The 13,658-nt window shown below is 39.6% G+C and overlaps 2 protein-coding genes across 5 annotated transcripts in view; one reads left to right on the top strand and one right to left on the bottom strand.

Moving 5' to 3' along the window:
- CHST7 (carbohydrate sulfotransferase 7) overlaps nucleotides 1-13,658 on the bottom strand; it is a 105,765-nt gene that overhangs the window by 49,040 nt on the left and 43,067 nt on the right. The gene's annotated exons all lie outside the window — the stretch shown is intronic.
- SLC9A7 (solute carrier family 9 member A7) overlaps nucleotides 1-13,658 on the top strand; it is a 97,487-nt gene that overhangs the window by 66,242 nt on the left and 17,587 nt on the right. For 2 of the 3 annotated variants that reach the window (XM_039319639.1, XM_039319643.1), the window contains exon 13: nucleotides 10,851-10,910. The exons of the other annotated variant lie outside the window; for it this stretch is intronic. In XM_039319639.1, the coding sequence (XP_039175573.1) occupies nucleotides 10,851-10,910 (60 nt within the window). The remainder of the gene's footprint in view (nucleotides 1-10,850; nucleotides 10,911-13,658) is intronic. 3 annotated transcript variants of the gene reach the window in all.

The following is a 13,658-nucleotide window of genomic DNA, read 5'->3' as shown; positions in this document are numbered from 1 at the left end:
TCCATACACTTAGAATTTGTTTGGACCTTTGGAATCCTTCTCTTTCTTATCCACTCCTGAGCTAAATCATAGATAAAGGAGTATGCTTTGTAAAGAGACAAGCTCTTAAAGATTTGCAGTGTTAACCCTGTTTCCTTTTAATTGAGCTGAGTCTGTCTGTATGTACAGAATAGAAAATCATTGAAGCTGCAGAACATAAAACAAACCAGAAGATGGCAGTCATGGGCAACTGTAATACAAAGAGGAGGAGGAAAAATCATAACAGTATTAGTTGGTTAGAGTTTGAGGCAGTGCTAATTACAGGTAGTCCTCAATGTTTGATCACAATTGAGCGCAAAATTTATGTTGTTAAGTGAGAAATTTGTTGTGAGTTTTGCCTCATTTTATGATTTTTCTTGCCACATTTGTTAAGTAAATCACTGAAGTTGTTAAATTAGTAACACAGTGGTTAAATGAATCTGGCTTTCCCATTCTCTTTGCTTGTCAGGTAGTTGCAATGGTCATAAGTGTGAAAAATGGAATGAAGTCAGTATTTTCAGTGCCATTATAACTTTGTACGGATACTAAACGAACTGTTGTAAGTTAAGAACTACCTGTATTCTCTCTACAATAGAAGAATATTCTAGTCGAGGTTAATAATACTTTGGCACAGTAAGGAACATAGCCATCACTAACCTTACTTGTGGTGAGATACATTGTGTAGAAGAGGGATTCTGTTTAGCTGAAATTACAATTAGAGTGTAAAATGTGATGTCCATTTGAGGATTACTAGTGAAAAAAAAGGATAGAAAGTTATGTGCATAGCACATTTACCTGGAAATCTGATACAGTCATTTGTTATCAGGGAACCTTCTAATCTAATACAATTTTTGTGTACCTTATTCAGTTAGATACCTTTAGCCATTACTAATGTCCTGTGCAACTTTGGGTTTAACTGCTTTGAAGGTTTTTTAAATGTTTGTCAGAATCCAATTATATTTCATCTTTAATCATCAAATATAGAAAACCCCAATTCTGCCTTCTCTGGATTCTGCCATAAGAGGGAGAGAAGGGGGAGAACAAAGGGGCTTTATGGCCCTCACTTCCTTCAGTATACTTCTAAGGATTTGAATGTGTTTATTGCAACCTCAAAGAGTTTGAATGTAAATAGCACCAAAGAACCTTACCATGACAAAGGGGCTATTTACCTTTCATGTAGTTTATCTGAAGTCTCCATCCAGACGGAAGAAAGGATCAAAGGGGTGGAATTGTGATGCCTGAAACTATCACTGGAAGGGGGTGTGATTGAGTGGGACTGCTGGGGAACCCCTTAAAACCTTGAATGGGAGAGCTTGGACCCCAAGTCCTGTCTAGCACGCCTGCAACCACTTCTTCTTAATAAAGGATTCCTGTTGGAAGAATTATTCCAAGAGTTCTGTCTTCTTAAGATGCAAAGTGGGGTGGGTCCTTACATTAGACAGGACTTGCAAAATTAATCCACCTGGAAGGGAGACCCTTGCCGGGGGATTTTGCAAAAATTTACCATGTCAGACAATGGAGCAAGAGAGGGGGAAAACTCCCTGGAAAGAGAGCCGCTGACCCAGTTGGAACCTTGCCAGATGTTGGGATCCGAGAGGTCAGATTCCTCAGGAGAAGAAGTGGTGGAGACACGGGACCACAAGCCTCGTTGGTCAATGGGCGTTGGAAAGAAAAGTGAGTGGGGAAAGGAATCAAGAAAGGTGACCCTGAGACGGGGGACCAAGCAACCAGAATGGAAGCAGGAGATGGAGAAATCCCTGCACGCAAGTGAAGAGGGAGGAAGCTGGGCACCGTACTCAGACTGGATCCTAGAGAAAGCTATTGACCTGATGAAGAGAACTCTCAGCTCCCTAGGAGAGGAGAATCCTGAGCCCTACGGCCGCCCCAGCTCCTGGAGCTGCAAAGGAAGAAACACAGAGGGGGACGTGGAACCTGCAACCCCGGGGACAGCTACTGATCCAGTAGCCCCCACCCCCTACCGGACCACAGATGGCAACCTGGACGGAAGACATTACCACCAACAACGGAGGCACCGATCCATTCCAAGACGTCCACCGTTGGAGGTGAAATTCAAAGGGGAGCCAACACGCTTGGGGTTTTTCCTAACCCAAGTCCTCAGCTACATGGAGGAATATGGGCAGGATATTCCCAGCGACAAAGCCCGCATCCGGATCGTGCAATTTGCCCTGGATGGACCAGCTGCGGATTGGGTGGTGAACTTGCATGACTCCAATGCCCCAGAACTCAGTAACTTCAACCGTTTCATGTCCTCTTTGAGAAGACGATTTGAAGACCCCCTGGCTGATTGCAAAGCCCGTGAAAGGATAAAAACGATGAGGCAAGGCAAACGCCCGTGGCTGAATATATACAAGAATTCCGGGCCATTGCCAGCAAACTGAATTGGCCAGAAGACATCCTCGGCCATTTCAAAGACGGACTAAACTATGATCTATATGATGCTTGCCTGCCCCGAGGGGACCCACACCGACTTGAGGAATGGTACGTCTTGGCAGAGGAAGCAGAGATCGACATATTGAAGAGGCACCGCCAAGGAAAACAATGGAGCTGCCCCCCGCCTGAGCTGACACACGAACCGGTGAAATCATCGGATACAGCCAAGAAGCAAATGGGGTGTTTCAAGTGCGGAAGAGAAGGGCATTGAGCTGTAGAATGCTGCTCAAAGGCCCCCCAGCACAACCCAGACAGATCCCCAATCAACAAATCCGGAAAGTCTTCAGCTAAGCCAAAAGAAACGGCCATGAGAATGATGGAAATTGCAGAACCCCCCACTTCTGCTCACCAAGGAGAAAGAACTCCAGCCTACACCACAGGGCCAGTGGATGCCTCAGATGACAGCTCGGAGGGCGAACCCCTGGTAAGTGGATGCATCACACCCATCTTCAAAACAGTGACTATATTAATCCCCCCATGCCCGAAGCTGTGAAGGTGAAAGCTTTAATAGACTCTGGCTGCACCCGCTGCCTCATTAGCCCAACACTAGTGGGGAATCTGGGCATCCCATCCAGGAGACTGGAACAACCAATCTCATTTGGCCAGTTAGATGTATCCATAGCAGGGGGGGTGCCAGCTACCCTAGCCACTCTACCAATACACCTCTCCCTGGGCAAACATGAAGAGGACATAACGTTTGTGGTGACCCCAGGCATGGAATGCCCAATGATCCTAGGGATGGAATGGTTAAAAAAAATGGAACCCCTGGGTAAATTGGAGGACGACAGAAATCAAATTCCCGAAGGGGGACCCTATGGACTTAAAACCCCAAGGGAGGCTACCAGACTCAATAATAGAAAAAGCATCCATAGGAGAGGAAAAAAGATTAACAGAAATACCAGAGGAATACAGAGACCTTGCTGAAGTCTTCAGTGAGGAGAGGGCGAATGAGCTCCCCCCCCACCGACCCACAGACTGTACCATTGAATTCAAGCCTGGGGCAAAACTCCCGAAGCCCAGATTATACTCCATGAGCCCAAAGGAGAGGGAGGAAATGGAAAGATTTATTTAAAAAAAACCTAGAGAGAGGTTTCATTGAGCCAGCCAAGCCTAAAGTGGCTGCCCCGGTCCTTTTTAGAGAGAAGAAGGATCGCTCCTTACGTTTATGCGTGGATTATAGGGCCCTGAATACAATCAGTGAAAGCAACCTATACCCTCTGCCCCTCATGAAAGACATGGTATCACACCTATCGAAAGGGAAATTTTTTTCTAAACTAGACCTAAGGGAAGCTTACTATCGCGTGAGAATTAAGGAAGGGGACGAATGGAAGACTGCATTTAACTGCCCCATGGGGTGCTATCAATTCAAAGTCTTGCCATTTGGATTACAAGGGGGCCCTGCAGTCTTTATGCAATTAATCAATGACGTTCTAAGGGAGCACCTGTTTAAGGGGGTCCTTGTTTACTTGGACGACATTCTTATCTTTACTGAAACAAAAGAGGAACACGTCAACCTTGTCAGAGCAGTTTTAAAGAAGCTGCGAGCCGCTCACCTATATGCCAAACTCTCAAAATGCGAATTCCACCAGGAAAGGATAGACTACCTAGGCCATCGCATATCCCCACAGGGCATTGAAATGGACCCAGAGAAGGTCAAAGCAGTATTAGATTGGGCGCCACCCCGCACAAGAAAGCAACTACAAAGTTTCCTGGGCTTTGCAAACTTTTACCGCCAATTCATCCCCTCATTTGCCCAGATAGCCTTGCCCCTCACTAACTTACTAAAAACGAAGGGAGCATCCTCAGTAAAACCTAGCCAGCCACTAACATGGACAATGGAGTGCCAAGCAGCGTTTGAGAGACTAAAGAGACTTATATAACAGCGCACGAACCACAGACTCTAGGCCAATAATGGCAGAGTCACAACTGGCAGCACCAGTAACCACAAGACCCCAAGCCAAAATAAAACCACAACTGGACAGCCAAACTGGAATTGAATTCAGAAAAAGTTTGGAAACAGATGAATGGTTCCAGAAAAACAAAAATATGTGCACAATGAGAGACGGGTTGCCTTGGGTAGGGGAAAAGTTATATATACCAACAACTCAAAGAGTAACTTTCATGCACCTTTGCCATGACACAAAATCAGCAGGGCATTTTGGATTTGTAAAAACTTTACATTTAATTAAACGGCAATTTTGGTGGCCATCCATGAAAAAGGACATTGAAAGTTATATAGCCAGTTGTCCAAAATGTGCCACGGCAAAGAGGTTGCAAGGGAAAGTGCCAGGACTATTGCAAACAGTGGCAAGTCCCTCAGCCCCCTGGAGAGAAATAGCCATGGATTTTATAGTGGAATTGCCAGAAAGCAATGGGAATACTGTGGTCTGGACGGTCACGGACTTGTTTTCCAAACAGGTGCACTTTATCCCTTGCCAAAAGATTCCCACTGCAAAAGCCTTAGCAAAACTTTTCATCCAACACATTTACAGATTGCATGGGGCACCCCAACGCATCATCTCTGACAGGGGGGTGCAATTTACGTCTGCATTTTGGAAGGAATTTTTATCCCTCTTAGGAACCACTCAGGGACTGACATCTAGCCACCACCCTCAAGGAAATGGAGCGGCTGAAAAAATGAACTCCGTATTTAAGCAATATTTAAGATGTTTTCTTAGTTTCCAGCAGACCGAGTGGGCGGACTTACTCCCTTTTGTAGAAGTTGCCTACAATAATGCAGTCCACTCCAGCACAGGTTACACTCCTTTTCAAATAGCCACCGGTCAAAGTTTCAACCCCATGCCAGAATTAACCCCAAACGAACCAACGATCCCTTCGCTGAAAGAATGGATGGAGAAACTACAAAACACCTGGCCAATAGTCAGAAAAGCATTAGATGAAGCTAGGCAGGCATACAAAACACAAGCCGATAAAAAAAGGGTTGAGCCTACACCATTCATTATAGGAGAAATGGTGTACTTATCTACAAAATACCTAAAGTCCCTACAGCCCTGTAAAAAACTTGGACCAAAATATATAGGACCTTTTCCAATTAAAAGAATCATAAATCCAGTAACAGTAGAATTAGAATTACCCAAAAATCTCAGACAAATACACCCAATTTTTCATTGCAGCTTGCTGAAAAGAGAGCATCAGTCACCTCTACGGCCTAAAATCCCGCCCCCCACCACCTCCAGTCATGGTAGAGGGTGAACAACACTTCGAAATAAAAGAAATCCTTGATTCTAGGAGATATCGTGGAGCAACTCAGTACCTAGTTGCCTGGAAACCTCCCTCACAAAACGAGTGGGTCCATAAACGTCATGTCAGAGCCCCGAAGCTATTGAAGAAGTTTCACACAGAGTATCCTAACAAGCCTGACTAAGTTTTATATCTGTTTTGTTTTCTTTCAGGTGGATCTCTCTTATTTTTAAGAGGGGCCGGATGTCAGAATCCAATTATATTTCATCTTTAATCATCAAATATAGAAAACCCCAATTCTGCCTTCTCTGGATTCTGCCATAAGAGGGAGAGAAGGGGGAGAACAAAGGGGCTTTATGGCCCTCACTTCCTTCAGTATACTTCTAAGGATTTGAATGTGTTTATTGCAACCTCAAAGAGTTTGAATGTAAATAGCACCAAAGAACCTTACCATGACAAAGGGGCTATTTACCTTTCATGTAGTTTATCTGAAGTCTCCATACAGCCGGAAGAAAGGATCAAAGGGGTGGAATTGTGATGCCTGAAACTATCACTGGAAGGGGGTGTGATTGAGTGGGACTGCTGGGGAACCCCTTAAAACCTTGAATGGGAGAGCTTGGACCCCAAGTCCTGTCTAGCACGCCTGCAACCACTTCTTCTTAATAAAGGATTCCTGTTGGAAGAATTATTCCAAGAGTTCTGTCTTCTTAAGATGCAAAGTGGGGTGGGTCCTTACAATGTTCTTCATTAGTAAAGAGTGAGCCCTTGTTACAACCCAATTCATTAAGACAGAGGATTGCATTACATTTAAGTCATGCATAAACATGAGCATTTAACATTCAATTATCTTTCAGATCATCTGCTGATAACAGCCTTTAGAGAAAATAATGCTTGAATCAGGATATCCTAAACCACTATGCAGAAAAGAACTGATCAATTAGTTTTGTTTATAGTTCTGAGAAAGGAAATGATGCAGCAGTAAAAATATTTTCTGTGAGAACACTATTTAAAAGAGTTTGTGCTTTTAAAATCAGTAATTCTGAAATGACTTGTTTTTCTTAATGTATACCAGAGAAATTTACTCACTTAGGAGCAGTTCCAAGAATCTCTGCTAAGCACATAATAACCCAGTCATTTAATGGGTTTATGTAGTAATAGTATAGGAGAGGGTTGACCAGTTTACAATATTAACATTTCAGACCATGGCTAAAGAACCAATGGTAGGTAAGGATTTATTGTGGCTTGCTATGATTAACTTTATCCAGCTAGAGTATAACATCATAATTTTGAAATGGATTTACAAACCTGGGCTAATATGATTTAGTATCTGAATTATTTATTTAAAACATTTATGTAGCTGATCATCTTATACTAAATTCTGGGTGGCTTCCAATCAATTAGTTATGGTAATACTTTGTTTTAACAGCATTAGAATTATGTGCAGCTATCTTTATGCATGCTGCTAGGGACTGAAGGACAGAGTAGATGAGAAAGGGAAAGTAGACAAGCCATTATCATCTTAGTTTCCCTTTGTTAGCTATTCTATTTTTTTAAAAATTGAATACTTTAGGCTCTAATTTTATGGCTTGAAAATACTGCATATCTGAATTGAGTCACTGTCTCATATAGTTGATGTATCAGCTGCTAGCACTTGGTTGAATATATCAAAAATTTCTTGAAACAGAATTGGTTAAAGACTGTATGATTAAATGGGCTCAGAATATCCAGGATCCGATCCCATTGGACTTATGGGAGATAATTTGGATTAGAAATGTTAAATTTACACAAGCTCAAAATTTGAGGGAAAATTTTTATAAAATGTTTTACGGATGGCATTTAGATCCTAAAAAATTATCTTGCATGTATCCAAATTTACAACCCAAATGTTGGAGATGTGGTAATTTGGATGCGACATATTTTCATGTTTGGTGGAATTGTAAAAAGGTAAAGGCTTTTTGGATCATGATTTGGTGGAATATTCAAAAGATTTTTAAAAGGAAGATAAAGTTTACTCCTCAATTATTTTTATTGGGTATTTTTGTGGACTTAAATGACAAAGAAACTACTTTAATGTTGAATTTATTAACTGCAGCAAGGTTATTAGTAGGCTCGTATTGGAAGAAGGACTCGTTGCCTACTTTAGAAGAATGGATATTTAAAGTTTCTAACTTTGCAGAAATGGCAAAAATTTCTGCTTATTTGAAGGATCATACACAAGAAAGATATATTATTGTATGGAGAAGATGGATAGATTATATTGAGAAAAAATATGGTAATATAAAGTTTCATTTATTTTATGAGTAAATTTTATAGTAATTGTTGTAGAGATTTGTTTATATGTCTTAATTTAAGGGGAGTTAAAGGTTAAGTATGATTTTTTTTCTTTCTTTTTTTTCCTTTTTTTTATTATTGTTAACCTTCTTATTAATAACCCTGTATTCTGCTCGGGGAAGCGAGGGGGGGAGGGTTGAGGGTGGGTGGGTGAGTGAGTGGGTGGGTAATGATAATATAGTCATGGTAAATGCTTGGGCATTTCCCCTATGCTGCGTTCATGTGTGTGAGAGGGATGAGAGGGGAGGAAGGAGTAGGGAGGAAGTAGGATGGTTAGAGGAGATGAGGAAGGGAAGAGAGTAGGAGGGGAGGAGAGAAAGAGAAGGGAAGTAGGGAAGGTTTAGAGAGGGTGGACGCAGCCTGGGGGGAATGGGCAGGCGGTACCAATGGTTAATTGTATTTTGTATAAATAAATGGAAAATAAAAACTTTTTTAATAAAAAAAAAAATTCTGAAAACTTCTGACAGCGGAACTTTGAAATTGTTCAAGACAGCCTGGCAAGAATTATTTAGTCAGTGAAGAACTGTAGGAAAGACTTTATCCATATTTTGAAAAACTTATTTAGTATTTTTAAAACGAAACATTTCATAATTTTAGTTCTTTCTAAGGCCTCAAGAATGGCATCTTGGATGGACAGTATAATGTCACGTAGATTTTGCATTGCCCCAGGAACATTGTTCTAGAATTTTGAAAATAAATATAACTTGCTAGATTTTATATGTATATTTCTTTCTATGTAATTGGAATTCTGGTAGCAATTTTATCCATAATGATCTACAAGTGTTGTGTGCAAATGCAAGGACATTTCTCCCTATCTTTCCAATCAGTAAACTTTGATTCAGGTGTGGCTTCAGAATTGTGTGAGTCAAAACTTATTCCTACTGCGTTTTTTCTCCACACACGATTCCTTCAAAGAAAACCTCTTAAAAGGAGGAGATCATTCTAGAAATAATGAGATATATTGCAAAGGACTTCAGTGGAAGGGGCACAGTGGTGAAAAATTTAGCCAAGACATCTGATGCAAGTGGAACTTTTCTTGACAAAACACTAGAATTACAATCACAGAAAATGCCACAATATTCTCTTGTTGCCAGATGTTTCCATTGCTGTAGAGAAGACGGCTAGTATAAGTAGTCTTCAACTTAAAGTCATTTGTTTAGTGACCATTCAAAGTTACAATGGCACTGAAAAAAGTGACTTACGGCCATTTTTCACATTTACAACTGTTGCATTATCCCCATGGTCACACCATAAAAATTTGTACACTTGGCAACTGGCATGTATTTATGATGGTTGCGGTCACCTTTTGTGACCTTCTGACAAGCAAAGTCAATAGGAAAGCCAAATTCACTTAACAACCATGTTTACTAACAACTGCAGTGATTCACTTAACAGCTGTGGCAAGAAAGGTCCTAAAATGGGGCAAAACTCATTTAACAACTATCTAGCTTAGCAGCAGAAATTTTGGGCTCAGTAGTGGTCATAACTATCACTACTGAGGACTACTTCTGCAAATCATATAGCTAGGACACATTGTGCTGCAGTGCAAGGATGGGTTGTATTCCTTCTCTGTATTTTTGGTGCAACTGCTGAACTCTGAGGCCTGAGTTATAAAGTGCCATGATGTTGCATTGCATCCAAATATGCACCAGCTGCTACATTATAATCAGCCACTGGATTTTAATCAAGAAAATTTAATTCTTAGGTGAGGATCTGGCCTGAAATAAATAGAAAACTCTTGCCTATAATGGTGCATTACAGGTAGTCCTTGATTTACAACCACAATTGAGCCCAAAACTTCTGTTGCTAAGTAAGACAGTTGTTAAGTGAGTTTTGTCCCATTTTAGATATTTCTTGCCACAGTTATTAAGTAGATCACTGCAGTTGTTAAATTAGTAACATGATTGTTAAGTGAATTGACTTCCCCGTTGACTTTGCTTGTCAGAAGATCGCAAAAGAGGATCACATGACCCCAGGACACTACAGCTGTCTTAAATATGAATCAGTAGCCAAGCATCTTAATTTTTATCGTGTGATGTGGGGATGCCGCAAAGTCATAGGTGTGAAAAATGGTCATAAGTCACTTTTTTCAGTACTGTTGTAACTTTGGACAGTCACTAAATGAACTGTTGTAAGTCGAGGACTATCTGTATTTGAATGATCATATGAGGATCCTTCAGCAGTCCAAGCAAATGAGAAAATCATAGAAGAAGCAGAAAAGCTTGGGAAAGTACGTTGCCACTATAGGAAGCAAGGACCTGGAAAGAAGATGGTAGCATTCCATAATAACATAAAGAGAAGGACAGAAGAGACTCTGAAAAGAGTAGAAACAATGAACCTAGGAATGAGAAGAGGAATGATGGGAAAACTTCTCATTATAAGTACTTCTGATTAATTATAATAGGACTCTGGTTTTCTATATACATTTCAGCTCAAGTTTTTTTGCTTGCTTAGGAGGGTTGATGGAAGCTTGTGGTGTTTCATCAAGACTTACAGCTTTTATCTCCATCCTTGCTCTCCACATTCCGTTGGCACTGAAGTGGGTGGCAGGGAGAGAGGAAAACGAATGAATGAACCCTAGTTATGGATCAAGGACACTTGAAAGAGAAGGTTTGCTTGGTGCCTTTAATTTCTTTTAATGATAATCATAATAATCATTTTTAATTTTCTGAGTTACTTAATATTATTGTCTTTTTTCTTACTGTTCTTTTTGATTTTCATACTTTGCACTCCATTAATGGTATTTTGTTTTGCGTAAAGTAGTCCTAGAAGAAACAACATGGAAAGGCGTGTTTTTTTAAAAAAAAATAATGTATAAGTAAATCAATCCCATTTTTGTGCTATACTAGAGTCGGTGAATATATTCCATCGGTGGAAGAGATGAATGAAAGCCACTGGCTGTATTTCAGGTGACCAAACAGAATGACCTTTACCTGGTGCTTGGCTTTCTTCATTTTTCTAACCTTAAGTGTTTGCATTCTTTGTCTGCGGTTGCATGTATTTCTCTTAATGCTGCAGAAGACTTTTTACCATTCTTATTTTTACTGCAGATTTTACTACATGTGAATTGGAAAAATACTATTATCATTCTCCATGATGTTCTATCTAGCAACTGAAAAGAGTGCAGAAACTCACAAGCAATCATAAGTTTGTTAGGAGCTAACTCTTTTGCAAATCAGATTGCATTTATTATCTTGTCTCAAAACCCACTTCAACTTCTTTACATTATCTGGCCTTTGCCAAATTGGGCTATTCTTCTAAATCCTGATGAGGATTATTATTTTTCTTAGCATATTTGGTATGAAGAATTTTTCCTTAAATGAGCTAAGTCAGTTTGTAGGTAGAAGTGAATATTTTAAACAAATGTTTGCCAGAAATGAATTTGGGAATAATAATTCAATTGACAGCCACAGATAAAGGTACATAGGTTGCAGATTTAACTGGTTTTTGAATATCTAAAACTAGATTTTTGGAAAATCTACGTAATGTTCCACTGGTTTGGATTTTCCTATGTCTGTTCATTTTTTCTTTTGCATTAAATATTGTATGAGTTAGTATGGATATTGTACTGAAATTTAAAACCCTGCCAAATAGAAAGCTTTAGAGACTCAGTTTTGCTTATCCTTGTTGTGAGGAAAACATGAAATAACTGAGCTGTTTGAGCAAATTATAATTTTGTACTGATTATAAATAACTATTATATAAATAAAAACATTGTTTGCTTACCAGGGGAAAATCATCAGAGGAAAGAAGTGGGAGTTAATGATTTTGGAAGGCTGTCTTCCAAATTTTTGCCAAGTGTGTTTCACAAGCAGATGGAACAGAGAGAAAGCTCTTTCCATCTTGGACCAATTTATATTGGGGAACACAATCATTCAGATAACCTAGTTTGAATTATGTAGGATATTGTTACTGCTCAAACTTTTGGTTATGATTTACAAATAGAACCAGAGTTTTATGGTCCTTGGTTTTGATCTACAAATAAAATCATATCCACCCAGAGTCATTGAATACGAAATGGACAGAAAATACATTTTATAATAAATGAATTTCATAATAAATAAAATTGCTAAAAGTATCCTGAAATTAGAATAGAAGCACAGTAATACTTAACAATTGTTATCCTGTCAGACACTTTTTGGTACACTTTCCCCCTAAATAGCTGTAGCTTCTTCCTTAAATATGAGTTCATAGATGTTGCTAGCTTAGGAGGCCCAAACTGTCAAGACCCTGGTCTGAAAAAGAGGGTGTGTTTAGTCTTCCTCTCTGCTCTATACACATAAACTGCAGTCTAACCTAGATTAAAATCCATTGCCTGCAGTTGTGTATAATAAAAGATCCTAACTGTTCCCATGGGCCTTTCCTTGTCAATACAGATTGCCACTCAAGGCCTCAAGAATTAAATTGCCCCATATATCTCCATATCAGGCTTGCAAGTCAGATGAGACTGCCTTGCTTTTCAAAGCAAAACCACAGAGTTAACCTTGTGTTTCAGTTTCATGTTCAGTAATTTAGTTGGATGGATGTGGAACAGTGGAAAGCTGTATTTGGATAAATTGAAGATATGTTTGTTCAAAAGAGTTAGGAGAAATGAGAGTAATGTTAATAAAAAGAAAATCGTGGTGGAAAGTTTTGTTTGTTTGTGATGAGTCATCAAAACCCAGAGGAATATAAAATATATTTTAAAATATTTCACTGTATTATAAGTTAAAACATTACTACAAAGAATCCTCTTTCAGTTAAGAATTGCATCGACCATATTCCTTGCCTTTGCATTTACTTGGCAACAAATTTGCCTTATATTTGAATTTTTTGTTGGGTTCTAAAGATCACTGATCTGCTGAGTGATCTTTTCATGCTTACAAGATTTCTACTGCCTTAAAAAAAATACTTGCTTATGGTGTATCTTCCTGCAACGTTGACTGAACTCCTGTCAGCTTTCTATGCAACTGGTTCTTCAGTCTTTATTTCACTTCTGATAATTGAATTCCTCAATGAAGCCACTACAGAACTGATGTAGTCACTAGAGACTTTCTGTCACATTCTTCTAAACTCTGGGGACTGATTTAGAACCATGGTATAAGTGCAGGAGATGGGGGGAAGGGAACAGGGTGAATTCAGTAAAGGGGCTGCTTCTCTCCTGATCCTCAAACCCTGATAACATCCAGTCCATGCTGTAGGGAGCAGTATCAACCTCTGGAGACGGATTCGGTTCCATGCTCCTGATTTCCCCCTTCTTCTCTTGATACTCTACAGCAGAGATGCCCAACCTTGGCAACTTTAAAACATGTGGACTTCAATTCTCAGAATTCCCTAGCCAGCATGGGAAGTTGAAGTCCACAGATCTTAAAGTTGTCAAAATTGGACATCCCCGTCCTAAGTCTTTCAAGGTCAGATAACTCATTTCCTTAATTAATAGCAATAGTCATTAGAAAATAAAATCCAGATAGATACTTAGTTGTTTCTCTTAACATATCTGGTTGTCTTATTAAAACAGTGAGAAAGTTGATGAAGCTTTCAAGGTGTGCAATAGTCAAACAAGCATTCTCTTTCTACGCAATATTGATTGCTTCAGTTCTATGGAGTGGTATTTTACTAAGGTTGTTTAAAAAATAGTATCCTGAAATTAGAGTATTCGAGTAGAAGCACAGTAATAC

Source organism: Crotalus tigris, unplaced genomic scaffold (assembly GCF_016545835.1).
Source record: "Crotalus tigris isolate CLP2741 ecotype Arizona unplaced genomic scaffold, ASM1654583v1 scf7180000023606.2106662, whole genome shotgun sequence".
In the NCBI taxonomy this organism is placed as follows: domain Eukaryota; kingdom Metazoa; phylum Chordata; class Lepidosauria; order Squamata; family Viperidae; genus Crotalus; species Crotalus tigris.
The sequence above is the reverse complement of the archived record's forward strand: the minus strand, read 5'-3'. Positions and strand labels throughout refer to the sequence as shown.